The sequence below is a fragment of the Pseudophryne corroboree genome (assembly GCF_028390025.1).
Source record: "Pseudophryne corroboree isolate aPseCor3 chromosome 3 unlocalized genomic scaffold, aPseCor3.hap2 SUPER_3_unloc_4, whole genome shotgun sequence".
NCBI lineage: Eukaryota > Metazoa > Chordata > Amphibia > Anura > Myobatrachidae > Pseudophryne > Pseudophryne corroboree.
Genome location: NW_026967530.1, coordinates 795,320 through 821,874, shown reverse-complemented (window position 1 = coordinate 821,874; position 26,555 = coordinate 795,320). Strand labels below are relative to the sequence as shown.

The window sequence follows — 26,555 nt, the reverse complement described above, 5'->3', positions numbered from 1 at the left end:
GGATGTGTCTGGATGATGACTGGAGATTTGACTGCTGGGAAAGGAGCATTATACAGTTACACCAGGAGACTGTCTGGGTGATGACTGGAGAGTGACTGCTGGGAATGGGGCATTATACAGTAACACCAGGGGATGTGTCTGGGTGATGACTGGAGAGGGGGCTGCTGGGAATGGGGCATTATTCAGTAACACCAGGGGACGTGTCTTGGTAACGACTGGAGAGGTGACTGCTGGGAATGTGGCATTATACAGTAACACCAGGGGATGTGTCTGGGTGATGACTGGAGAGGAGACTGCTAGGAATGGGACATTATACAGTAACACCAGGGGACGTGTCTGGGTGATGACTGGAGGGGTGACTCCAGGGAATGGGACATTATACGGTAACACCAGGGGATGTGTCTGGGTGATGACTGGAGAGGTGACTGCTGGGAATGGGGCATTATACAGTAACACTAGGGGACGTGTCTGGGTGATGACTGGAGAGGTGACTGCTGGGAATGGGGCATTATACAGTAACACCAGAGGATGTGTCTGGGTGATGACTAGAGAGGTGACTGCCGGGAATGGGACATTATGCAGTAACACCAGGGGATGTGTCTGGGTGATGACTGGAGAGGTGACTGCTGGGAATTGGACATTATACAGTAACACCAGGGGATGTGTCCGTGTGATGATTGCAAAGGTGACTCCAGGGAATGGGACATTATACAGTAACACCAGGGGATGTGTCTGGGTGATGACTAGAGAGGTGACTGCTGGGAATGGGACATTATACAGTAACACCAGGGGATGTGTCTGGGTGATGACTAGATAGGTGACTGCTGGGAATGGGACATTATACAGTAACACCAGGGGACGTGTCTGGGTGATGACTGGAGAGGTGACTGCTGGGAATGGGGCATTATATAGTAACACCAGTGGATGTGTCTGGGTGATGACTGGAGAGGTGACTGCTGGGAATGGGACATTATACAGTAACACCAGGGGATGTGTCTGGGTGATGTCTAGATAGGTGACTGCTGGGAATGGGACATTATACAGTAACACCAGGGGACGTGTCTGGGTGATGACTGGAGAGGTGACTGCTGGGAATGGGGCATTATACAGTAACACCAGGGGATGTGTCTGGGTGATGACTGGAGAGGTGACTGCTGGGAATGGGACATTATACAGTAACACCAGGGGATGTGTCTTGGTGATGAGTGGAGAGGTGACTGCTGGGAATGGACATTATACAGTAACACCAGGGGATGTGTCTGGGTGATGACTGGATAGGAGACTGCTAGGAATGGGACATTAAACAGTAACACCAGGGGATGTGTCTGTGTGATGATTGCAAAGGTGACTCCAGGGAATGGGGCATTATACAGTAACACCAGGGGATGTGTCTGGGTGATGACTAGATAGGTGACTGCTGGGAATGGGACATTATATAGTTATACCAGGGGACGTGTCTGGGTGATAACTGGAGAGGTGACTGCTGGGAATGGGGCATTATACAGTAACACCAGGGGATGTGTCTGGGTGATGACTGGAGAGGTGACTGCTGGGAATGGGGCATTATACAATAACACCAGGGGATGTGTCTGGGTGATGACTGGAGAGGTGACTGCTGGGAATGGGACATTATACAGTTACACCAGGGGATGTATCTGGGTGATGACTGGAGAGGTGACTGCTGGGAATGGGGCATTATACAGTAACACCAGGGGACGTGTCTGGGTGATGACTGGAGAGGTGACTGCTGGGAATGGGGCATTATACAGTAACACCAGGGGATGTGTCTGGGTGATGACTGGAGAGGTGACTGCTGGGAATGGGGCATTATACAGTAACACCAGGGGATGTGTCTGGGTGATGTCTAGATAGGTGACTGCTGGGAATGGGACATTATACAGTAACACCAGGGGACGTGTCTGGGTGATGACTGGAGAGGTGACTGCTGGGAATGGGGCATTATACAGTAACACCAGGGGATGTGTCTTGGTGATGAGTGGAGAGGTGACTGCTGGGAATGGACATTATACAGTAACACCAGGGGATGTGTCTGGGTGATGACTGGATAGGAGACTGCTAGGAATGGGACATTAAACAGTAACACCAGGGGATGTGTCTGTGTGATGATTGCAAAGGTGACTCCAGGGAATGGGGCATTATACAGTAACACCAGGGGATGTGTCTGGGTGATGACTAGATAGGTGACTGCTGGGAATGGGACATTATATAGTTATACCAGGGGACGTGTCTGGGTGATAACTGGAGAGGTGACTGCTGGGAATGGGGCATTATACAGTAACACCAGGGGATGTGTCTGGGTGATGACTGGAGAGGTGACTGCTGGGAATGGGGCATTATACAATAACACCAGGGGATGTGTCTGGGTGATGACTGGAGAGGTGACTGCTGGGAATGGGACATTATACAGTTACACCAGGGGATGTATCTGGGTGATGACTGGAGAGGTGACTGCTGGGAATGGGGCATTATACAGTAACACCAGGGGACGTGTCTGGGTGATGACTGTATCATTGTGTGTCAGGTTCTTATAAGGTGTCAGGATGTCACTGTCTATGTCTCCATGCAGGAGGGGGAGTATATAGAGGAACACAGGGGTCTATACAAGGACGTGATGATGGAGAATCACCGGCCCCTCACATCACTGGGTAAGAGGAGACTGTCATGTATTGTACAGGGGAGAGCAGGTATGGGGCCCCCTATATACACACATCACCTGATAATCACATATATACACTGTACTCAGTCACTGTGTGTCTCCTACAGATGGGCCCAGTAACAGAGATACCCCAGAGAGATGTCCCCGTCCTCTGTATTCCCAGGACTGTACAGAGGAGAATCACAGGATCCCACAGGAAGATCAGGTAGGTGGGATTTAGGGTCTCACCCATATACCAAAGTGACTGTCACAATGTGATACTAATGTTTAATATCCATTAATGAAATGAGTTATTGTTAAAACACAAACTATTATATATGCTGCTTGACTTTCTGAAACCTCTACATCATCATTATTGTAACAAGGGGTCCCTTTGGGTGGTGCATTGCTGGCGCCCAGGAAGCGGTCCAGTACTAGATATTTTCGGTGGAGCCATGCCTACTTCAGCTGTAAGCTGCAGTAGCCTGCTACCATTGCTATTATTGGCTGTTGCAGGAACCCTGCCTCCTCCGGATCAAGACCTAGTCTGCGGATGTATGACCTGACATCATAGGAGTCCACCTATTGAATAAAGCTCAGCACAAAAAGTCTGGATTTAGTGATTGACAAGTCTACTGTATTACCAGTGCAGCTTACAAACTGCTCCTCGTATTGACTATGGAACTCCTTTACTGCATTTCCTGAACAATCCTTGCCTTGGACAGTCTGACCTTTTTATGTTCCGACACTAGCTTGCCTGCAGCATTTGACCCTATAGGAGAGGCATTGGGGCATGGACATCTCATTATATGTAGAGTAGAGAGAACATTTTTTGTTGGAGACTCTTACCATGTTTCTACCAGCCTTTGTCTGAGTGTTTCATGATCTCCACAAGGTTCTTCGACTGAAGGCCTTTTGTATAATCTACGACAGGTCTTGGTTGGTTCTGGATTAGTCAGTTGAATTCTGTACTAGGATGAGTGACACGGAATGGAGCAGCCAAGCGTTCACCAGTTCCGATGTCTGAATAACTATGTAAAGGATAAGCTGGCTTGAATGTATTCTCCGCAAGGAGTTTATGGAGCACCTCATTTCACCAAAACCTAGAGCGAAGTTTAGACAGAACGGTGGAGGAGTTGCGGGAGGGGTCACTGGTAGAAGAGGATGATTATCAGGTAGCCAGCTGGGTCACAGTTAGAAGGAAGAAAAAGAGGGGGAGGCTCGACATCTCCGAACTATCAAACCCAAACAAATTTGCCCAACTGGACGAGGAATCGGAGGATGATAGTGAAGAAATGATGGTGCCGGAGGAGACTGCTCCCTCTAGCATCCAGAGGAGCGGTCCCTCTGGCGCGGTTGGGATAAAAGATAGTGAGGTACCTAGTCAGATGGTGGTGGTAGGGGGATTCTATCATCAGGAAGGCAGATAGGGCAATCTGCTACCGGAACCGTGATCGCCGTACAGTCTGTTGTCTCCCGGGTGCTCGGGTATGGCACATAGCGGACCGGGTAGATAGATTGTTGGGAGGGGCTGGGAAAGACCTGGCGGTCTTGGTGCACGTTGGCACCAATGACAATGTTAGCGGAAGGTGGGATGTCCTTAAGAAAGACTATAGGGACTTAGGAAAGAAACTGAAGGCAAGGACATCTAAGGTAATATTCTCTGAATTATTACCCGTGCCACGCGCTAGTCCAGGGAGGCAGAGGGAGATTAGGTAGGTAAATGTGTGGCTTAGGGATTGGTGCAGGAAAGAGGGGTTTGTGTTCCTGGAACACTGGGCGGACTTCTCAGTCAGGCGCCATCTCTTTTGTCGTGACGGATTGCACCTGACTGAGGAGGGGGCAGCGGTGCTGGGGGGAAGGATGGTTAGAAGGTTGGAGGAGATTTTAAACTAGGAGCCTGGGGGGGAGGGTTTAGCTAGAAATTACGGGTCATGCAGTGAGAATAGTGGGGATGGCGGTAGTAAACGAAATGGAGGAGAAGTTGGGGGGAGGGTAAGAGCAGGTGGTAAGGTTACGAACATGGGTACTAAAAGAGATTTTACCAAAGCACTAACCAATGACGATTACAGGTCATCCTTGCTACATACGGTGAAAGATGTCCCTAACGCAAGGGAAAATACTTATCTTAGTTGTATGTATGTAAACGCCAGAAGCATTACTGGTAAAAAGGGTGAACTAGAAATACTTGCTGCAAGCAAACAGTATGATATTATAGGCATTACTGAAACTTGGTGGGACGAATCTCATAATTGGACAGTCAATCTAGAGGGCTATACACTGTTTAGGAGAGACAGACTAAATAAAAAGGGTGGAGGGGTGTGTCTGTACGTAAAGCCGTTTTTAAAACCTAATATATGGGAAGATATTCAGGAGGGGACTGTAGACACTGTCGAGACATTATGGGTAGAAATTGCATGCGGGGGAAAAGGAACAAAAAAGTTAGTATTGGGTGTATGCTATAGGCCGCCTGGTATCAACGCATCTGATGAGGAATTGTTACTAAAGCAAATTGAAAAAGCAGCAGGAGTAGGAGACATAGTAGTGATGGGAGATTTTAACTATCCAGATATAAACTGGAAAAACGATTCATGTGATACTGCTAGGGGCAATATGTTTTTAAACACACTTAATGATAACTACTTAGTCCAACTAATTGAGGAACCAACTAGGTACAATGCAATCTTAGACCTGGTATTAACAAACAATGGGGATTTGGTATCAGGTATTATAGTAGGGGAACCCATAGGAAACAGCGACCACAATATGGTCACATTCAATATCAGTTTCCATAAACAGCCCTATACTGGCTCAACTAGGACTCTAAACTTTAGCAAAGCAAATTTGATAAGATGAGGGTATTTTTCAGGGATATTGAATTGGAAGGTTTGTTTTTAGGAAAAAATACTACGGAGAAATGGGAGGTACTAAAATTCCTGCTAGCTAAAAATTAGTGATGTGCATCGGAAATTTTTCGGGTTTTGGTTTTGGGTTCGGTTCCGCGGCCGTGTTTTGGATTCGGACGCGTTTTGGCAAAACCTCACCGAAATTTTTTTTGTCGGATTCGGGTGTTCTTTGTCAAAAAACCCTAAAAAACAGCTTAAATCATAGAATTTGGGGGTCATTTTAATCCCATAGTATTATTAACCTCAATAACCATAATTTCCACTCATTTTCAGTCTATTCTGAACACCTCACAATATTATTTTTAGTCCTAAAATTTGCACCGATGTCGCTGGATGGCTAAGCTAAGCGACACAAGTGGCCGACACAAACACCTGGCCCATCTAGGAGTGGCACTGCAGTGTCAGGCAGGATGGCCCTTCAAAAAAATACTCTCCAAACAGCACATGATGAAAAGAAAAATGAAAGAAAAAAGAGGTGCAAGATGGAGTTGTCCTTATGCCCTCCCACCCACCCTTATGTTGTATAAACAGGACATGCACACTTTAACCAACCCATCATTTCAGCGACAGGGTCTGCCACACGACTGTGACTGAAATGACTGGTTGGTTTGGGCCCCCTCCAAAAAAGAAGCAATCAATCTCTCCTTGCACAAACTGGCTCTACAGTGGCAAGATGTCCACCTCATCATCATCCTCCGATTCCTCACCCCTTTCACTGTGTATATCCCCCTCCTCACAGATTATTAATTCGTCCCCACTGGAATCCACCATCTCGGATCCCTGTGCACTTTGTGGAGGCAATTGCTGCTGGTGAATGTCTCCACGGAGGAATTGATTATAATTCATTTTAATGAACATCATCTTCTCCACATTTTCTGGAAGTAACCTCGTACGCCGATTGCTGACAAGGTGAGCGCCTGCACTAAACACTCTTTCGGAGTACACACTGGAGGGAGGGCAACTTAGGTAGAATAAAGCCAGTTTGTGCAAGGGCCTCCAAATTGCCTCTTTTTCCTGCCAGTATATGTACGGACTGTCTGACGTGCCTACTTGGATGCGGTCACTCATATAATCCTCCACCATTCTTTCAATGGTGACAGAATCATATGCAGTGACAGTAAACGACATGTCCGTAATCGTTGGCAGGTCCTTCAGTCCGGACCAGATGTCAGCACTTGCTCCAGACTGCCCTGCATCATCGCCAGTGGGTGGGCTCGGAATTCTTAGCCTTTTCCTCGCACCCCCAGTTGCAGGAGAATGTGAAGGAGGAGATGGTGACGGGTCACGTTCCGCTTGAGTTGACAATTTTCTCACCAGCAGGTCTTTGAACCTCTGCAGACTTGTGTCTGCCGGAAAGAGAGATACAACGTAGGTTTTAAATCTAGGATCGAGCACGGTGGCCAAAATGTAGTGCTCTGATTTCAACAGATTGACCACCCGTGAATCCTGGTTAAGCAAATTAAGGGCTCCATCCACAAGTCCCACATGCCTAGCGGAATCGCTCTGTTTTAGCTCCTCCTTCAATGTCTCCAGCTTCTTCTGCAAAAGTCTGATTAGGGGAATGACCTGACTCAGGCTGGCAGTGTCTGAACTGACTTCACGTGTGGCAAGTTCAAAGTGTTGCAGAACCTTGCACAACGTTGAAATCATTCTCCACTGCGCTTGAGTCAGGTGCATTCCACCTCCTTTGCCTATATCGTGGCCAGATGTATAGGCTTGAATGGCCTTTTGCTGCTCCTCCATCCTCTGAAGCATATAGAGGATTGAATTCCACCTCGTTACCACCTCTTGCTTCAGATAATGGCAGGGCAGGTTCAGGAATGTTTGGTGGTGCTCCAGTCTTCTGTACGCGGTGCCTGAATGCCGAAAGTGGCCCGCAATTCTTCGGGCCACCGACAGCATCTCTTGCACGCCCCTGTCGTTTTTTATATAATTCTGCACCACCAAATTCAAGGTATGTGCAAAACATGGGACATGCTGGAATTTGCCCAGATGTAATGCACGCACAATAATGCTAGCGTTGTCCGATGCCACAAATCCCCAGGAGAGTCCAATTGGGGTAAGCCATTCTGCGATGATCTTCCTCAGTTGCCGTAAGAGGTTTTCAGCTGTGTGCCTATTCTGGAAAGCGGTGATACAAAGCGTAGCCTGCCTAGGAACGAGTTGGCGTTTGCGAGATGCTGCTATTGGTGCCGCCGCTGCTTTTCTTGCAGCAGGAGGCAATACATCTACCCAGTGGGCTGTCAGTCATATAGTCCTGAGTCTGCCCTGCTCCACATGTCCACATGTCCGTGGTTAAGTGGACATTGGGTACAACTGCATTTTTTAGGACACTGGTGAGTCTTTTTCTGAGGTCTGTGTACATTTTCGGTATCGCCTGCCTAGAGAAATGGAACCTAGATGGTATTTGGTACCGGGGACACAGTACCTCAATCAAGTCTATAGTTGGCTCTGAATTAACGATGGATACCGGAACCACGTTTCTCACCGCCCAGGCTGCCAAGGCCTCAGTTATCCGCTTTGCAGCAGGATGACTGCTGTGATATTTAATCTTCCTCGCAAAGGACTGTTGTACAGTCAATTGCTTACTGGAAGTAGTACAAGTGGTCTTCCGACTTCCCCTCTGGGATGACGATCGACTCCCAGCAGCAACAACAGCAGCGCCAGCATCAGTAGGCGTTACACTCAAGGATGCATCGGAGGAATCCCAGGCAGGAGAGGACTCGTCAGACTTGACAGTGACATGGCCTGCAGGACTATTGGCTTTCCTGGGTAAGGAGGAAATTGACACTGATGGAGTTGGTGGTGTGGTTTGCAGGAGCTTGGTTACAAGAGGAAGGGATTTAGTGGTCAGTGGACTGCTTCCGCTGTCACCCAAAGTTTTTGAACTTGTCACTGACTTATTATGAATGCGCTGCAGGTGACGTATAAGGGAGGATGTTCCGAGGTGGTTAACGTCCTTACCCCTACTTATTACAGCTTGACAAAGGCAACACACGGCTTGACACCTGTTGTCCGCATTTGTGTTAAAATAATTCCACACCGAAGAGCTGATTTTTTTTGTATTTTGACCAGGCATGTCAATGGCCATATTCGTCCCATGGACAACAGGTGTCTCCCTCACCATCAGAATCCTCCTTGTCAATTTCCTCCCCAGAGCCAGCAACACCCATATCCTCATACTGGTGTACTTCAACACTGACATCTTCAATTTGACTATCAGGAACTGGACTGCGGGTGCTCCTTCCAGCACTTGCAGGGGGCGTGCAAATGGTGGAAGGCGCAAGCTCTTCCCATCCAGTGTTGGGAAGGTCAGGAATCGCAACTGACACAATTGGACTCTCCTTGGGGATTTGTGATTTCGAAGAACACACAGTTCTTTGCTGTGCTTTTCCCAGCTTAAGTCTTTTCTTTTTTCTAGCGAGAGGATGAGTGCTTCCATCCTCATTTGAAGCTGAACCACTAGCCATGAACATAGGCCAGGGCCTCAGCTGTTCCTTGCCATTCCGTGTCGTAAATGGCATATTGGCAAGTTTACGCTTCTCCTCAGACGCTTTTCATTTTGATTTTTGGGTCATTTTACTGAACTTTTGTGTTTTGGATTTTACATGCTCTTTACTATGACATTGGGCATCGGCCTTGGCAGACGACGTTGCTGGCATTTCATCGTCTCGGCCATGACTAGTGGCAGCAGCTTCAGCACGAAGTGGATCTTGATCTTTCCCTATTTTTTTAACCTCCACATTTTTGTTCTCCATATTTTAAGGTGTGGAGTTATATGCCAGTATCAATAGCAATGGCCTACTACTATATATACTGCGCACAACTAAAATGCACAACAGGTATACAATGTAGATAGATAGTATACTTAGTGGATGACGAGTGACCACACAGAGGTAGGTACAGCAGTGGCCTACCGTACTGCTATATATAGTATACTGGTGGACACTGGACACTGTCAGCAAACTGCTAAACTAGTCTAAAAAAATGCACCACAGGTATACAATGTAGATGGATAGTATACTTAATGTATGACGAGTGACGACACAGAGGTAGGTACAGCAGTGGCCTCCCGTACTGCTATACATAGTATACTGGTGGACACTGTCAGCAAAACTCTGCACTGTACTCCTGCTATAGCTGCTCCCCAGTCCCCACAATTAAGCAATGTGAGCACTCAGCACAAATATATTATGCAGCACACTGAGCACAGATATGGTATGGAGTGTTTTTTTCAGGCAGAGAACGGATAAAAACTGGTGGTCACTTATCAGCAAAACTCTGCACTGTACTCCTAACAGCTGCTCCCCAATCCTCCCCACAATTAAGCAATAAAAAACAAAAATCCACTATCTTCAGTTCTACAATAAACGGAGAGGACGCCAGCCACGTCCTCTTCCTATCATTTCCAATGCACGAGTGAAAATGGCGGCGACGCGCGGCTGCTTATATAGAATCCGAATCTCGCGAGAATCCGACAGCGGGATGATGACGTTCGGGCGCGCTCGGGTTAACCGAGCCATACGGGAGAATCCGAGTATGGCTCGGACCCATGTAAAAAGGGTGAAGTTCGGGGGGGTTCGGTTTTGGAGAAACCGAACCCGCTCATCACTACTAAAAATACACTCAAATTTATTCCTACGAGCAGCAAAAAAAGTAATAAAAAGCATAAACTGATGTGGCTTAACAAAAAGATTAAGGAACTTAGGGGCAAGAAAAGGCGAGCATTTAAAAAATACAAATCCGACGGGGAAGCAGAGTCATTTCAGCACTATAAGGAATGTAACAAAATATGCAAAAAGGAATAAGAGCGGCTAAAGTAGAAACTGAAAAAACTAGTAGCAAAGGAAAGCAAAGCGAATCCCAAAAAATTATTTAAATACATTAATAGCAAGAGATTAAAGAAGGAGAGTATAGGCCCTTTAAAAGACAAGTTGGGAGTCTTAAGCAAAAATGATAGTGACATAGCGGACACACTAAATTAGTTTTTTTCAACAGTATTTACTAGAGAGGACCTAATTCAGGGACTAACATATAATCTCAATAATGAGAATATCCCACTGATAGGTACTTATTTATGTGAGGAGGTAGTCTGTGACCGATTAAAACATTTAAAGATTAATAAGTCACCAGGTCCCGATGGTATTCACCCAAAGATTCTAATGGAGCTTCACTCTAAACTTGCAATACCGCTATTTTTGATCTTTAAGGATTCAGTAATATCAGGTATGGTTCCCAAAGACTGGCGTATAGCGGAAGTAGTGCCTATATTCAAAAAGGGAAGTAAAGCTGAACCAGGTAATTATAGACCAGTTAGTCTTACATCTATAGTGGGAAAAGTATTGGAAGGTATTCTAAGAGATAGTATTCAGAAGTTCCTTGAAGTCAATAAGGTCATTAAAAGGAATCAACATGGGTTTATGAAGGACAGATCCTGTCAAACCAACTTACTTGGCTTTTATGAAACAGTAAGCGCAAACCTAGATCAGGGTAAAGACGTGGATGTAATCTTTTTAGACTTTGCCAAAGCGTTCCATACTGTACCACACATGAGACTTATCTACAAGCTACAAGAATCAGGGCTAGGAAGCACAATATGCACTTGGGTCAAAAACTGTTTAGATAATAGGAAGCAGCGTGTTGTGGTTAATGGATCTTTTTCAACTTGGACTGAAGTGCTAAGTGGTGTGCCGCAAGGCTCAGTATTAGGACCACTATTGTTCAATATTTTCATTAACGACCTAACAGAAGGTCTAGAGAGCATGGTGTCAATTTTTGCAGACGATACCAAATTGTGTAAGGCTATAAATACAGAGGAGGATGCCGAGTCTCTTCAGAACGACTTAGTTAAATTAGAAGCTTGGGCAGCGAAATGGAGAATGCGCTTCAATACAGACAAGTGTAAGGTAATGCACTGTGGTAACAAGAACAAAAATAACACCTACCTACTAGATGGGGAAAAATTAGGGGATTCTGTACTGGAAAAGGACTTAGGTGTCCTCATAGATAGCAAACTAAGCAGTAGTACCCAAAGTAGGACTGCAGCAAAGAAGGCTAATAAGATATTAGCATGCATAAAACGGGGTATTGATGCTAGGGACGAGAGTATTATACTCCCATTATATAAATCACTTGTGAGGCTACACCTTGAATACTGTGTACAATTCTGGGCACCTTACTACAAAAAGGATATCCTGGAGCTAGAAAAGGTTCAAAGGCGGGCGACCAAACTAATTAAGGGTATGGAGATGCTGGAATACGAGGAAAGGCTTGCAAGGCTAGGCATGTTTACACTGGAAAAGAGGAGATTAAGAGGGGACATGATCAACATTTACAAATATATAAGGGGACATTATACAGATCTTACGCTGGACCTGTTTTTGGTTAGATCAACACAGAGCACTCGTGGACACTCGCTCAGGTTAGAGGAGAAGAGATTCCACACAATACGGCGTAAAGGCTTTTTTACGGTAAGGACGATACGTGTTTGGAATTCCCTGCCTGAGGGAGTTGTAATGGCCAACTCAGTCAACACCTTTAAGAATGGGTTAGATAAATTCCTAATGGATAAGGATATCCAGGGTTACGGGGCATAGTCACGCACTATGGTTATTATAAAAAAGAGGGGTTAATCGGAACGGCAGTCAGAAACTTCATTCAAAATTTTATACAAAATAATCGTGCATAGGAGACCACAAATAGGTTGAACCCGATGGACAATTGTCTTTTTTCAACCTTAGATACTATGTTAATAAAATAAAAAAAAAGAACTATGTTAATCTATAGATTCTCCCACTGTTCCTGAGAAGACCTTTGCTAACCGGGAATATACAGGGTTCTCTATCTCCTCAAGAGAAGCAATGTTGTCTGGAATTAAGTGTCATCACCACACATTTTCAATGCACAATGTCCCTCGGGGGGGGGGGGGATTTTAAAACCCCAACTTTATGAAAAAGGAGAAGTCGTAGATCATAAACTGGTCTTCTAGTAGTCACCTATCCACATCCTAAGAAATCCCATCTTTTTACGTTTGCTTATCTTTTCTTGTCCAACTCAAGGGCAGTCTCAATCTATAGCTTAAACAATTCAGGACCATTGGGCAACTTTACAGCCCAACGTCCAGAGGAGGGTCTACAAACATCTTATTCCTAAGAATGAATCTGTACTTTTTGGGAACGGTGGATGGAACCCCCATTACTTATGTCCCTATTCTTCAAGAAACTTATATTTTGAAACTATTCGAGGACACCAGAGAACAATTGTCTGTATATGTAGGTCACTCACATTGATTTCCAATAATACTAGGCATACCATTGATTTAAAAAAAATACAGTCCAACCATTTATTGGCAGCAAAAACAGTTTCCAGGACTGAAGCCAACAATGTCTTTGGGTTGCCATCTGTGGTGGTCTTGATCCAGAGAGAGGAAAATTACCTGAGATCTATAAAACTTTTCCTGACTTCTTAGATTACAAAAAATATTTGGTGTTTTTGTGAAGTATCTATTCTTTCTCTGGAACTGAAGGTTCTGGAGGAATACATTGACGATAAATTGTCCTGTGGAGTGAGCAGATCACAAATGTCTCCTGTTGGGGCTCCGTGATTATTATTTTTTTCTGGAAAAGTAAAATGGAAATATTGATTATGGAACTCCAATACCATCCAAAATCGCTATCCATTACCGCTCACTCCAGAACTTTTTGGAGTGTTATTATCTGCTTGCATATTTACCAAGCTGAAATTGAGAGGGGCCTACAACTTGATTCAGTTTTGCTTTGAGATGATTGGAAAACTAATTATGGCCATAATGAATATTTAGTTATGTCATGTGGTCTTTAGACTGCCAAGGCAGCAATTCTTTGTCAGTGATGTTTTTCCAGGACATCTTTGAAGAGATTTCCATTATACAGGTTATCTGGAGAACATTCTGGTTTATTCACAAGATCCTGCGGGACATCAAGACCTCGTCTGGATTGTTTTGGAAACGTTGCGGCAACACAGTATCTTAAAACTGTCAGTTGACACCCAGAAACGCCCACTTCCTGTCAATCACTCTGCGGCCAGCAGTGTGACTGTTAGGGTCTCCTGCCCTGTGCTGCCACGTCGTCATGGCAACCGGGAGACAAGTGCTAGCGGACTAACCTGAGCGCAGCTGATACTCCGGTTCGGGTCTTTTGCTGTGCAGTGGTTATAGGCTCTGTGCACGGCAGGGGATCCGGTGCTGGTTTTTGTGCTCACAGTCTGTGAGGTCTGAGTGGGGCGTGGACAGCACCTGCTTTATAAGGCCTCTTCTCAGGGTAAGCAGATGCTGCTGAATCTTTGTTGGTTAGTCAGTTCATGAAAGTTAGCCAGTACTGTGTAGCTTTGTATTTGTTGTTGCTTACTGCAAATAGGCCTGGGGATTTGGTACTACACTCTGCCAATCCAGACCTAGCAGTAAGACTGGAGTCAGTTGTTTAACTTGCTGGGGTTCTTTTGCTACTCTGTGAACTTAGCAAGGTTGCGGCTGTATTCTCAGACTTGCCTGTCTAATCCTGTCTCACTGTGCTAGGTGTCAGGGGTCAGTTTAGTGGCAGTAAGCTGAACCTGTGCACTGCAAGTGAGAATTAGGATTGTGGAGACTCTCCTTGTGTCTATCATTCCATCTCTGACCAAGGAGTTTACTGCCACACCCGTTGGTAACCCTTTAGGGTTTTGCTGTTGCCCTTAGCAACAGCATTTCGGGTTCTCTACGTATTAAAACACAACATCTTGCTTTTCCCATCTGAGCATTCCTAATACTAGGGAGACACCCAGTTTCTTAGCCTCTGGGCTTCTCTGTTCACTTTGTGTTTATTTTGTTACCCTATCTCCTTCTGTGTATGTAATGTCATATTCCCCAGTCTGTCTGTGAGTTCATTTGTTTTGCATCCCTCTCCGTTCAGACACCAGTGCATTCCTGCAGGCACTGGTGTGCATAACGGTTCAGACACCAGTGCATTCCTGCAGGCACTGGTGTGCATAACAGTTCAGACACCAGTGCATTCCTGCAGGCACTGGTGTGCATAACAGCGACTGAAAAGCTTCCCTAGACCTTGTGTGAAACTACATTGTTCGTTGTAATAGTACGTCTCACATGCGCATTGCGCCGCATACGCAGAAGTGCTTTTTTTTTAAGTGCGACCAACAGCTAGCGATCAACTCGGAATGACCACCTAGGCTGGAAATCAATGATACTAGAAGCCAGACTGGAAGCGGTGATGCTGAGAACCGGACTTGAACAGGTGGTTCTAGGGACAGGACTGGGACCGGTGGCACTGAGAACTGGACCAAGGCCAGTAGCACTAGGAATGGGACTGGTAGCACTGGAGACTGTAACACTGAACACTAGGTTGATACAGTTGGTACTGAACACTGAACATCAGGCTAATATCGGTGGTGCTCAAATCCTGACTGGGAGCGCAGCCGCTGGAGGCCGGACCGCAACCGCTGGAGGCCGGACCGCAACCGCTGGAGGCCGCAGCCGCTGGAGGCCGGAGGCCGGGCCGCAGCCGCTGGAGGACGGACTGGAATGCCAGAGGCCGGCTGCAACTGGTGGGCAAGACACTGAACTGGGCTGAGACTGAAAATGCTGGGAGCTGAGCTGGAACCTGTAAAGCATAGTCGAAGTGCACCTGTGTATGTATAGTGCTTTACCTGCAGTAAGAACGTGAGGAAATAATAAGATTTTAAACCTACCGGTAAATCTATTTCTCCTAGTCCGTAGAGGATGCTGGGGACTCCGTAAAGACCATGGGGTATAGACGGGCTCTGCAGGAGATATGGGCACTCTAAAGAACTTTTAGTATGGGTGTGCACTGGCTCCTCCCTCTATGCCCCTCCTCCAGACCTCAGCTAGAGAACTGTGCCCAGAGGAGATGGACAATACGAGGAAAGGATTTTGTAAATCTAAGAGCAAGATTCATACCAGCCCACACCATCCACACCGTATAACCTGGAAACATGCAACCAGTTAACAGTATGAGCAAAAAACGACAGCAACAAAGCACTCGACAAGAAGCAGAGTGTATTGGTGGACAAAGCTACTATTTCAACCTCCATTTGTTGAGTTTGATGAATGCACTGAGAAGATAGGACTGACTGGACACTGTACATGTTCTTCAAACAATGTTACTGATGAGATGATACCGGAATCTGCAGAACAAACTTGTACAGAGAGAGGGACTGTCTGTGACCACCACTGCCAAAGAGAGTGAACAAGTTCTGGGTTTGCACATGCACATGAGGTAAGAACAGATGCCCAATGTATGAGTCTATTGGGAGATGGAGACTAATCAATCCATAGTCAGAAATGTGATGTCTCCAGATTGATTTATGAAACTGCTGACGCGGGTTCACTTTCAGGACAACATGACTGTCGGATGATGTAAAGAAAGAGAAGATATAGGAACTCCATGAGTACAGAGACTATAAGAACAGCTTTTGTCCATACCTCCAGAAGAACGTCATGTGGAAGATTAAATAAGGGTCCCTTTCCAGAGGAAATCTCATCTTCGTGTCTGCATGGCATGGACACCTAACAAGTTGGAGTGCAGGAAGTGGGCAAGAGCTGGACAAAGTGGCTGTCTTTATAATTTTGATGTTTGCAAGGAGCAGAAGATACAAACCATGGTAACTTGGAAGTTGGTGTTTCGGGAGATGTTTTCCTAAAGATGACATCACAAGATTTTGCAGACCAACATGTTACATTGGTTCCACTGGTCAATCATCTGAAGGAAAACGGGATCCACTGCATAGGCACAGCCCGAATGGACAGTATGAAAAAATTTAACAAGATGGATTAAAAAGATTTGAAGAAAAAGTGAAGACGGTAATTGGATTTTAGAGTAAACCAGGAAAATATCTTCATTGTCAGATGGTTTGACAACAAAGCGATAAACCTACTTTCTCTTTCAACCACTAGGGGACACTGGAGTCCTATACAGTAGGGGTGTGAAGCTTGCAACTGGAGGTGTGGCACAATCTAAAATTAGCATTGTCTGCACAGCCGGCTCCTCCCCCTTCACATCCCTCCTCCCTCAGTTTGGAAAATTGTGCCTAGGAGGTAACTCCTGCTCCATTACGGAAAAAATGAGGCTGCGTCAACCTAATGAAAAGGGGGACAAAGTCTTAACATTAGAGAGACAATGATCCCTACTAAAGGGGATCTGCATCTCTCCTCAGAAAATCCATCAACAGTTAGTACTGGTTGTATAAGGGCCTTAGAGAACGAGGTCTTGTCACTAAAAAGACATTGTCACTGTTTTTTATAACTACAGCCACACGCACGGCTTGCAGTGCAGAATACTAAAATAAGGAAGTCAGAGGCTTACACAAGGGCTGCGTCCACCTAAAGAAAAGGAGGACAAAGCTACAAACATTTTGAGAGACAAAGATCCCTTCTGAAGGGACCTGCATCTCCAGGAGATCCACAGCAGCCAGTAAGTACTGGTTGTACACAGAGCCTGTATGCATGGGGGAAGGGGGGGCAGGGAGTCAGATGCAGAATCCCCTTCCATTACCCTAATCAGTCTGTTGTTAGTAGCGCTTACTCACATAGAACCGCTCTACGGAGCGGCCAGAAGGTGGATGTGAAGCACCGCAGCGGGAAGCGCGGGCGGCGGCCAGAACGGAGCTGTGCTGCTCTGCTGAGAGCAAGACGCTCCACGGGCAGCGAGGCGCTCTGCTCTATTAGAAGTTCAGCGCCGCATAAGAACGGGAGCAAGCGGCTTACATAGACTGCGCGCCGCACAGCACTGAAAAGTCCTCAGCGGTGTGACAAGGCTGAGGGGCGGTACGAACGGGCTTCTCCCGGCCTGAGGCTAGCTAATGGAAGCAAAAATGTCAGTTGCGGCCATCTTACAGTGCATTTTCAGGTGCCAAACTTAGATAGAGGGGGGGTATACTCCTCCCCTCACTGAGACAGCCAGTTAGTTCAGGGGAAGGAAATTCTTCTTTAGATGGAAGCTCCCTCTACTGGTGAAGATTGGTAATTGATTTCTGCTGAAATGGATCTCCTGTACTTTCATTATTACAACTCGTATTTATATTTTCAAGGGATTTCTGTGATAAAGATCCTGAAGAAAATTAAAGAAAGCAACGGACAACCCCAACATATCCGCTAAATTACCGTTGGGTGTGCATTGGTTGTAATACGGCTGGTGTTTATATTTATGATTTATTTTTCATTTATTTTTTAATATATTACAAAATAATCCAGCCAGGTGACTCCGAATTTACCTTAAATTCCGTCATCTATCACAGTCTTTCTCTACCTAGTTTAAAGGGTGAAAGCGCTGATTAGTAGTCTGGTACGCGGTTTATTCAGCATGTCTAAACCACCAACCACGACCTATTATGTTTACACGAAGTGTAACAAGAAGAGCACGCGGGTTGGCATCTCCGGGGTGTGCGACTCCTGCTTAGCCAAGGACGCCCCACCTGGGAGCAGTGCTCCGTCTAGGTCATGGGAAGAAAACCTTGCAGATAGAATCTCCAAGGAGATGGCGGAATCTCGCAAGCAGCACTCGGAATGGGCTGCGGGATTCTCAAAGTCGATGGAAGAATTTCTCATCAGGTTAACACCGCCCGCACAAACAGAAACGAATGTGCGCAAGGCTGTTGAAAGACCTCTTCCTGTTGTACCAGAATCAGAGGAGGAGGAGGGCTTTATTACTGATACAGAAGAAGGTGAGTTTATTGAATCTAACCTAGACGCTGATTCTCTGGAAGAGGACACGGCAATCTCGGGTCTTGATTCCTTAATTGACGCGTCAAAGAGATCCTAAACTTTAAAGCGAAGAAGTTAAGGAGACAGAAGATTTCGAATTATTCGAATCCCCCCCCCCCCAAAAAAAAAACCCATTCAGCAGTGTTTCCCATCCTGTATCTCTCCAATCTCAGATGGAGGAGGCTTGGAAGCAATTTCAATTTCCAAAGAGGTTTCAAGTAACTTACCCATTACCTGAGGGTGTAATGGATAAGTGGGAGACTCCTCCAGTGGTTGATGCTTCCCTAGGAAGGTTGTCGAAGAAGACAATCTTACCAATACCTAATGTAACGACTTTAAAGGATGCTTCCGATCGTAAGGTTGACACAGCCTTAAAGTCGAATTTTGTAGCAGCAGGTGCAGCACAGAGACCTACGATCGTTTGTGCTTGGGTTAACAAGGCCATGGGAGCATGGTCTGGACGTATTGTACAGGCCATTGAGGAGGAAATTAACTTGGAACAACTCACAGAGATAGAGGCGACTGGCGGAACACATTCGTGAATCAGCTTCATACTTGTGTCAAGCCTCAAAGGATTTATGGCTTCCATCCCCTTTGTGGGTGAAATGCTTTTCGGTCCAGAGTTGGACAAGTGGATTTCACAAGCTAAGGGAAGTCCACCTTTCTACCTACTCCTTATACGAGAACCACTCCACAGGTTAGGAAAGGTTATTCGGGACTAGCGTTTAATTCATTTGGATCGCAGTCCTTCCGAGGCCAAGCACGTGGAGGCAGAGGTAGAGGCCGCTCACAGGCAACAACCAGAAATCAGGATAAACCTGCTGACAAGACCGTGGCATGACGGCCTCCCAGCTCACCTGGGGTCCCCCTTGGTGGGCGCGCGTCTGGAAGGTTTTCGGGACATCTGGGCTTAAACCTCACCAGAACTTTGGATAAACAACATAATCCCCCAAGGGTACAAAATGGATTTCCAACAGAGACCTCACAGTCAGTTTTTTACAACGAGACTGCAAAAGCTCTACTGACAGCGATTCAAAAATTGCTACGGTCAGAGGTAATTATTCCAGTTCCCACCTCTCAGAGAGGAACGGGCTTCTATTCCAATCTTTTTGTCGTGCCAAAGCCAGACGGGACAGTCAGACCGATACTCAATTTAAAAGCTTTAATCCAGTTTCTAAGGGTCTAGAAATTCAAGATGGAATCAATCCAGTCGGTCATTGCATGTTTAGAACAAGGCGAGTTCATGGTATCCATGGACATAAAGGATGCATACCTGCATATCCCAATTTGGACTCCTCACCAAGCTTACTTAAGGTTTGCACTGGTGACGGATCACTACCAATTCAGAGCCTTGCCGTTCGGTCTATCATCAGCCCCAAGAATCTTTACGAAGATCATGTCAATATTGGTTGCAGGATTGAGACTGTTGGGGGTACCTAGATGATCTACTGATCAAAGCCTCATCTCGGGAACAGCTGAAAAAGGATGCTCAGACATCTCATCAATTTCTCATTCAACATGGGTGGACTGTAAACTTCCTCAAGTCCAACCTCATGCCAATTCAATGACTTCTGTTCCTGGGTCTTATTCTGGACACTGTACAATTGAGAGTATTCCTACCAGAGACCAAGATCCAGGACCTACACAAGGTTAGGCTCAGGTATTAAGGACACAGACGGTTTCTCTACACCTCTGTGTGCAACTTCTTGGAAAGATGGTGGCGTCGTTTGAAGCTCTCCAGTATGGCAGACTTCATTCCCGACCATTCCAGATGAACCTCAGTGCTCAGGGAGCAGGTTTGCACTGGCTTCTACATCGAAGAATCCGACTTCCACCACGCATTCGAACCTCCTTAATTTGGTGGTCGTTGCACAGTAATCTCGCAGCAGGCAAGAGATTCTGCATTTGGTATTGAAGGATCCTAACAACGGACGCCAGTCTCAGACGCTGGGGTGCTGTCCTGGAGGAACATTCTCGAGCTGAGAGCGGTTTACAATGCGCTTCTCTTAGCCGAAGATCTAGTCATGGGTCAACACTTAAAGATACAGTCGGACAATGTCACAACGACATCTTACATAAACCATCAAGGAGGAACAAGGAGCAGGATGGCATTATAGGAAGCCACAAAGATCTTGTTGTGGGCAGAAAGGCGAAACATCATCCTCTCGGCAGTGTTTTCATTCCAGGTGTGGAGAACTGGGAAGCAGATTATCTCAGTCGCCAGGACATACATCCGGGAGAGTAGTGCCTATATCCACGGATTTTCGACATGGTGGTGAGGAGATGGGGTCTACCTCAAGTCGACCTAATGGCGTCTTGGCAAAACCATCAGCTACCCAGACGTGTCCAGGACAAGAGATCCAGCAGCAGCAGGAGTGGACGCATTAACACTTCCTTGGTGTTACAGGAGGGTTTACATTTTCCCACCTTTGCCCCTCATACCCAGGGTTCTGAAGCGGTTGAAACGAGGGTGAGTGTAGGAGATTCTAATCGCACCAGATTGGCCTTGCAGGAGTTGGTACTCAGACCTGCGAGGGTTACTAGTGGAAGATCCTTGGCGGTTACCTCATAGAGAGGACCTGCTATCTCAGGGACCGTTCCAACACCCAGACTTGAACGGGCTGCATTTACCGGCATGGGTACTGAAACCCGGATCTTAAGGAACAGAGGGATACCAAAAACGGCCATTCCTACAATGATTGCTGCTAGGAAACCGGTCACAGCCATGCACTACTACAGGATTTGGAAGAGGTACATGGACTGGGGTCAAGAACGTGGGTGGAATTCGACGAACTTCCACTCATCCAGACTTCTACTGTTCCTTCAGGCTGGTTTAGATCTAGGATTGAGGCTGGGCTTTCTAAAGGTTCAAATTTCAGCTTTCTCCTCTTTCAACAGCGGTTAGCATCCTTGCCAGAGGTTCAAACTTTTTACAGGGGGTTCTGCGAATACAACCCCCTTTTCGTCATCCTATTGCACCATGGGACTTAAATTTGGTGTTGGACTTTTTGAGATCACCACATTTTGAGCCATTACCAAGAACAGACCTGAAATATCTCTCATTAGAAGGTCAAATTATTGCTTGCCTTGGCTTCGGCCAGGCAGGTTTCTGAGTTGGGAGCCTTATCATGTAAGAGTCCCTTTTTAATTTTTCAGGAGGATAGGGCAAAACTCCGTCCAAGAGATTTACTTCCTACGGTTGTTTTGGGGCTTCATGAAAACCAGCCAATTGTGGTCCCATCTTTCCAGGGTCTCGCAGATGGGGACGTGTCCTTGGATGTTGTCCGAGCTTTACGGGTATACGTACAAGTTACGTTGTTCTTCAGAAAGTCGGACCATTTCTTTGTTCTTTATGCTGGGCCTAAGAAGGGTTGGCCAGCATCTTTGTCTAGATGGATTAGACTTGCCATTCGGCAAGCTTATATTTCCTGTGGCAAACGGGTTCCGGTTCAGACGGGGGCTCATACCACCCGATCGGTGGGTGCCTCATGGGCGGCTGCCAGAAGTGCTTCCACTACTCAACATTAAAGAGCGGCGACGTGGTCCTCAGCCCACACGTTTGCAAAATTTTACAAGTTTGATACCTTTGCGTCCGGAGACTCTAAGTTCGGACGTTTAGTTTTGCAGGCAGGCCACCGACAGCACTCCCTACCTGGGGGATAACTTTGGGACGTCCCCTACTGTATAGGACTCCAGTGTCCCCTAGTGGATGAAAGAGAAAAGAGGATTTTGGTACTTACCGATAAATCCATTTCTCTGAATCCTCTAGGGGACACTGGACGCCCGCCTCGGTGTTGTCAACCTGCTGCGTTCAAACTTCCTGTTCAAAAAGTTTGTACAAACAGCGTTAGTTTTTCAGTTAAGAGTTTCTTGGATGCTGTTTGGTAGGTTGTACGGTACGGTTCCTCGCCAGGTGCTATAGTATCATGTCCTATTCTCTCAGTCACGTTTTCCAAACTGAGGGAGGAGGGATGTGAAGGGGGAGGAGCCGGCTGTGCAGACAATGCTAATTTTAGATTGTGCCACACCTCCGGTTGCAAGCTTCACACCCCTACTGTATAAGACTCCAGTGTCCCCTAGAGGATTCAGAGAAATGGATTTATCGGTAAGTACCAAAATCCTCTTTTCTTCTTTTGTTGACATAGAACCAATGGGTAACGTCAAAAAAAAATTAAAAAAAATTAAACCAATTGAAGTGTTTCACATGCACTGATTTTTTTATTTGTTTCTAAACAAAACTTGTAATCAATCTAAGTGGCATGACCGATCAAGTGTGATACATAACGTCATATATCAAATAGATTTTTTATTTTATGAATAGGTAAAGAAAAAGAAGAAGAAAAAAAGAATGTGAATTTCCTGAGTATTTTCTATCTATTATTTGATGTGTGAGGCTGAACAAGATTAAAGTAATCATGTTTTGTGGGGTTTTTAGGATGAAGACCCCACTAATATTGCGGTAGAAGATACAAGAGAAAAAGAAGAGACGGATGTGACTGATATAAAACCAGAAGATATAGAAGGAGAAGAAGAGACGAATGTGACGGATATAAAGGGAGAAGAAGAGACGGATGTGACTGATATAAAGGCAGAAGATACAGAGGGAGAAGAAGAGACGCATGTGACTGATATAAAGGCAGAAGATACAGAGGTAGAAGTAGAGACGTATGTGACTGATGTAAAGGCAGAAGATACAGAGGAAGAAGAAGAGATGTGTGTGAGGGGTGATCCGCAGTGTAAGGAGGAGGAGATCCCTACAGATATCAGCACAGGTGAGTAATAAACACTTATTACAGAAAAGAGTCTCACATTCTCCTTTCTCAGTCACTACAGCAATCTCTTATCCTACACCCTCCTCTGTCAGTACAGACTAATGAGGGAGATGTATCTGCCCAGTGGGGGAGTCAGTAGCCATCAGCCCCTATTATACTCCTGCCCTCCACCTCACATCATGTCACTGTGTGTTACCAGCCCAGAGATCTGACCAGTCTCCTCCCCACACTCTCTGGTGTATCTCATACATCAGGATTTATCAGCCCCTATTATACTCCTGCTCTCCCCCTCACATCATGTCACTGTGTTACCAGCCCAGAGATCTGACCAGTCTCCTCCCCACACTCTCTGGTGTATCTCATACATCAGGAGCCATCTGTCCCTATTATACTCCTGCTCTCCCCCTCACATCATGTCACTGTGTTACCAGCCCAGAGATCTGACCAGTCTCCTCCCCACACTCTCTGGTGTATCTCATACATCAGGAGCCATCAGCCCCTATTATACTCCTGCTCTCCCCTCACATCATGTCACTGTGTGTTACCAGCCCAGAGATCTGACCAGTCTCCTCCCCACAGATTTATAATTGTTGTCAAATCTTCACAACTTGGAAATTGAAATGAATCGATGAACTGTGTGAATTCAATATGAAAATTAACCCTTCAATGTAAAAGAATTGTCTATATCCATACATTTTATTTTATTTCCAGCAGATGAATGCAAAAGCAGGAACACCTCAGATGGTTATCTCACTTTGCCTCCAGATAACATCACACAAGACTCTCATGAAGACAACCACATTACTCTAAATATATCACCGTGGGGTGATGGATCTATATCATCTGCTCCCTCTAATCATACAGAATCCGCTCTTGATAATTCAGATATTACTACGCATAGCCCAGCTCAGAGCGGTGGTAAAATCTTTTTCTGTTCACAATGTGGGAAATGTTTTACACATCACTCAGTCTTTGTTATACATCAGAGAATTCATACAGGTGAGAAACCATTTTCATGTTCTGAGTGTGGGAAATGTTTTACACAAAAAGCACATCTTATTAAACATCAGAGAAGTCACACAGGTGAGAAACCATTTTCATGCTCTGAGTGTGGGAATTGTTTTACCAACAAATCAGTACTTGTTAAACATCAAGGCAATCACACAGGTGAGAAGCCATTTCCATGTTCTGAGTGTGAGAAATGGTTTGTTAACAAGTCAGATCTAGTCAGACACGAGAGAAGTCACACAGGTGAGAAACCATTTCCGTGCTCTGAGTGTGGAAAATGTTTTACAAACAAATCACATCTTATTAGACATCAGAGAACGCACACGGGTGAGAAACCATTTACGTGCTCTGAGTGTGGGAAAAGTTTTGCAAACAAATCAGATCTTGTGAAACATCATATAATTCACACAGGAGAGAAACCATTTCTATGTCAAGAGTGTGGGAAATGTTTTAAATTTAAATATCATCTTGCTTCACATCAAAGAAGTCACACAGGTCAGAAACCATTTCCATGTTCCGAGTGCGGGAAATGCTTCACAAATAATTCAGTGCTGGTTAAACATCAGGTAACTCACACAAATTAGAAACTATTTCCATGTTCTGAAATGTTTCAAAGTTAAAAGGTATCTTGTTCAGCATCAGAGAACCCACAAAGGTTGCCATATTCATGATCTGGGTGGCGAAATGATTTGCTACACGTTCTCTGGTTGGGTATCTGTCTTTCCCGCCTCCTACGGAGTTAGTGAGAACTTCACACACCTTCTCTTTGGACTTGATGAAGAACATTAAGGACATTTCTGTAATTGACATCTTGATGGATCTTCCCATTTATATATTGTCCAAATTAGATTGGTGGTAAGGTGACAAGAGGCACAGAAGACGGATGGCTGTCATGTCAAAGTATTATGTTAAATTCATAATTTCTCTGACGTCCTAGTGGATGCTGGGAACTCTGTAAGGACCATGGGGAATAGCGGCTCCGCAGGAGACTGGGCACAAAAGTAAAGCTTTAGGACTACCTGGTGTGCACTGGCTCCTCCCCCTATGACCCTCCTCCAAGCCTCAGTTAGATTTTTGTGCCCGGCCAAGATGGGTGCATTCGAGGAGGCTCTCCTGAGTTTCTTAGAAAAAGTTTAGTTTTATTTTTTTTATTTTCAGTGAGACCTGCTGGCAACAGGCTCACTGCATCGAGGGACTAAGGGGAGAAGAAGCGAACCTGCCTGCTTGCAGCCAGCTTGGGCTTCTTGGCTACTGGACACCATTAGCTCCAGAGGGACCGAACACAGGCCCAGCCTCGGAGTCCGGTCCCAGAGCCGCGCCGCCGGCCCCCTTACAGAGCCAGAAGCAAGAAGAGGTCCGGAAAATCGGCGGCAGAAGACATCCAGTCTTCACCAAGGTAGCGCACAGCACTATAGCTGTGCGCCATTGCTCCTCGGGCACACTTCACACTCCGGTCACTGAGGTGCAGGGCGCTGGGGGGGGGGGCGCCCTGAGCAGCAATAAAAGCACCTTGGCTGGCGAAAATACATCACATATAACCCCCAGGGCTATATGGATGTATTTTAACCCCTGCCAGAATATAGCAAAAAGCGGGAGAAAAGTCCGCCGAGAGGGGGCGGAGCCTATCTCCTCAGCACACGGGCGCCATTTTCCCTCACAGCTCCGCTGGAAGGACGTCTCCCTGACTCTCCCCTGCAGTCCTGCACTACAGAAAAGGGTAAAACAAGAGAGGGGGGCACTAATTAGGCGCAGTATTAACATAACAGCTATAAGGGGAAAACACTTCTATAAGGTTATCCCTGTTTATATATAGCGCTCTGGTGTGTGCTGGCATACTCTCCCTCTGTCTCCCCAAAGGGCTAGTGGGGTCCTCTATCAGAGCATTCCCTGTGTGTGTGCTGTGTGTCGGTACGATTGTGTCGACATGTTTGAGGAGGAAAATGATGTGGAGGCGGAACAATTGCCTGTAATGTAGATGTCACCCCCTAGGGAGTCGACACCTGAGTGGATGGGCTTATGGAAGGAATTACGTGACAGTGTCAGCTCTTTACAAAAGACGGTTGATGACATGAGGCAGCCGGCTACTCAGCTTGTGCCTGTCCAGGCGTCTCAAAGGCCATCAGGGGCTCTAAAACGCCCGTTACCTCAGATGGCAGACACAGACGCCGACACGGATACTGACTCCAGTGTCGACGATGAAGAGACGAATGTGACTTCCAGTAGGGCCACACGTTACATGATTGAGGCAATGAAAAATGTTTGACATATTTCTGATAATACAAGTACCACTAAAAAGGGTATTATGTTTGGTGAGAAAAAACTGCCTGTAGTTTTTCTGCATCTGAGGAATTAAATGAAGTGTGTGATGAAGCGTGGGTTTCCCCCGATAAAAAACTGATAATTCCTAAAAGGTTATTGGCATCATACCCTTTCCCGCCAGAGGATAGGGCACGTTGGGAAACACC

The 26,555-nt window shown here is 45.9% G+C and overlaps 1 protein-coding gene across 2 annotated transcripts in view; it reads left to right on the top strand.

The window, feature by feature from the left end:
- Positions 1 to 25,052, top strand: part of LOC134984207 (oocyte zinc finger protein XlCOF7.1-like) — a 43,813-nt gene extending 18,761 nt beyond the window's left edge. Inside the window, exons 4-7 of one of the 2 annotated variants that reach the window (XM_063949843.1) lie at positions 2,588 to 2,666; positions 2,785 to 2,882; positions 22,746 to 23,082; positions 23,797 to 25,052. In XM_063949843.1, coding sequence (XP_063805913.1) covers positions 2,588 to 2,666; positions 2,785 to 2,882; positions 22,746 to 23,082; positions 23,797 to 24,674 — 1,392 coding nt within the window. In that variant the 3' untranslated portion in view covers positions 24,675 to 25,052. Of the gene's footprint in view, positions 1 to 2,587; positions 2,667 to 2,784; positions 2,883 to 22,745; positions 23,083 to 23,793 lie in introns of both variants that reach the window. The other variant, XM_063949842.1, reaches the window with a different exon arrangement.
- Positions 25,053 to 26,555: the final 1,503 nt, after the last annotated feature.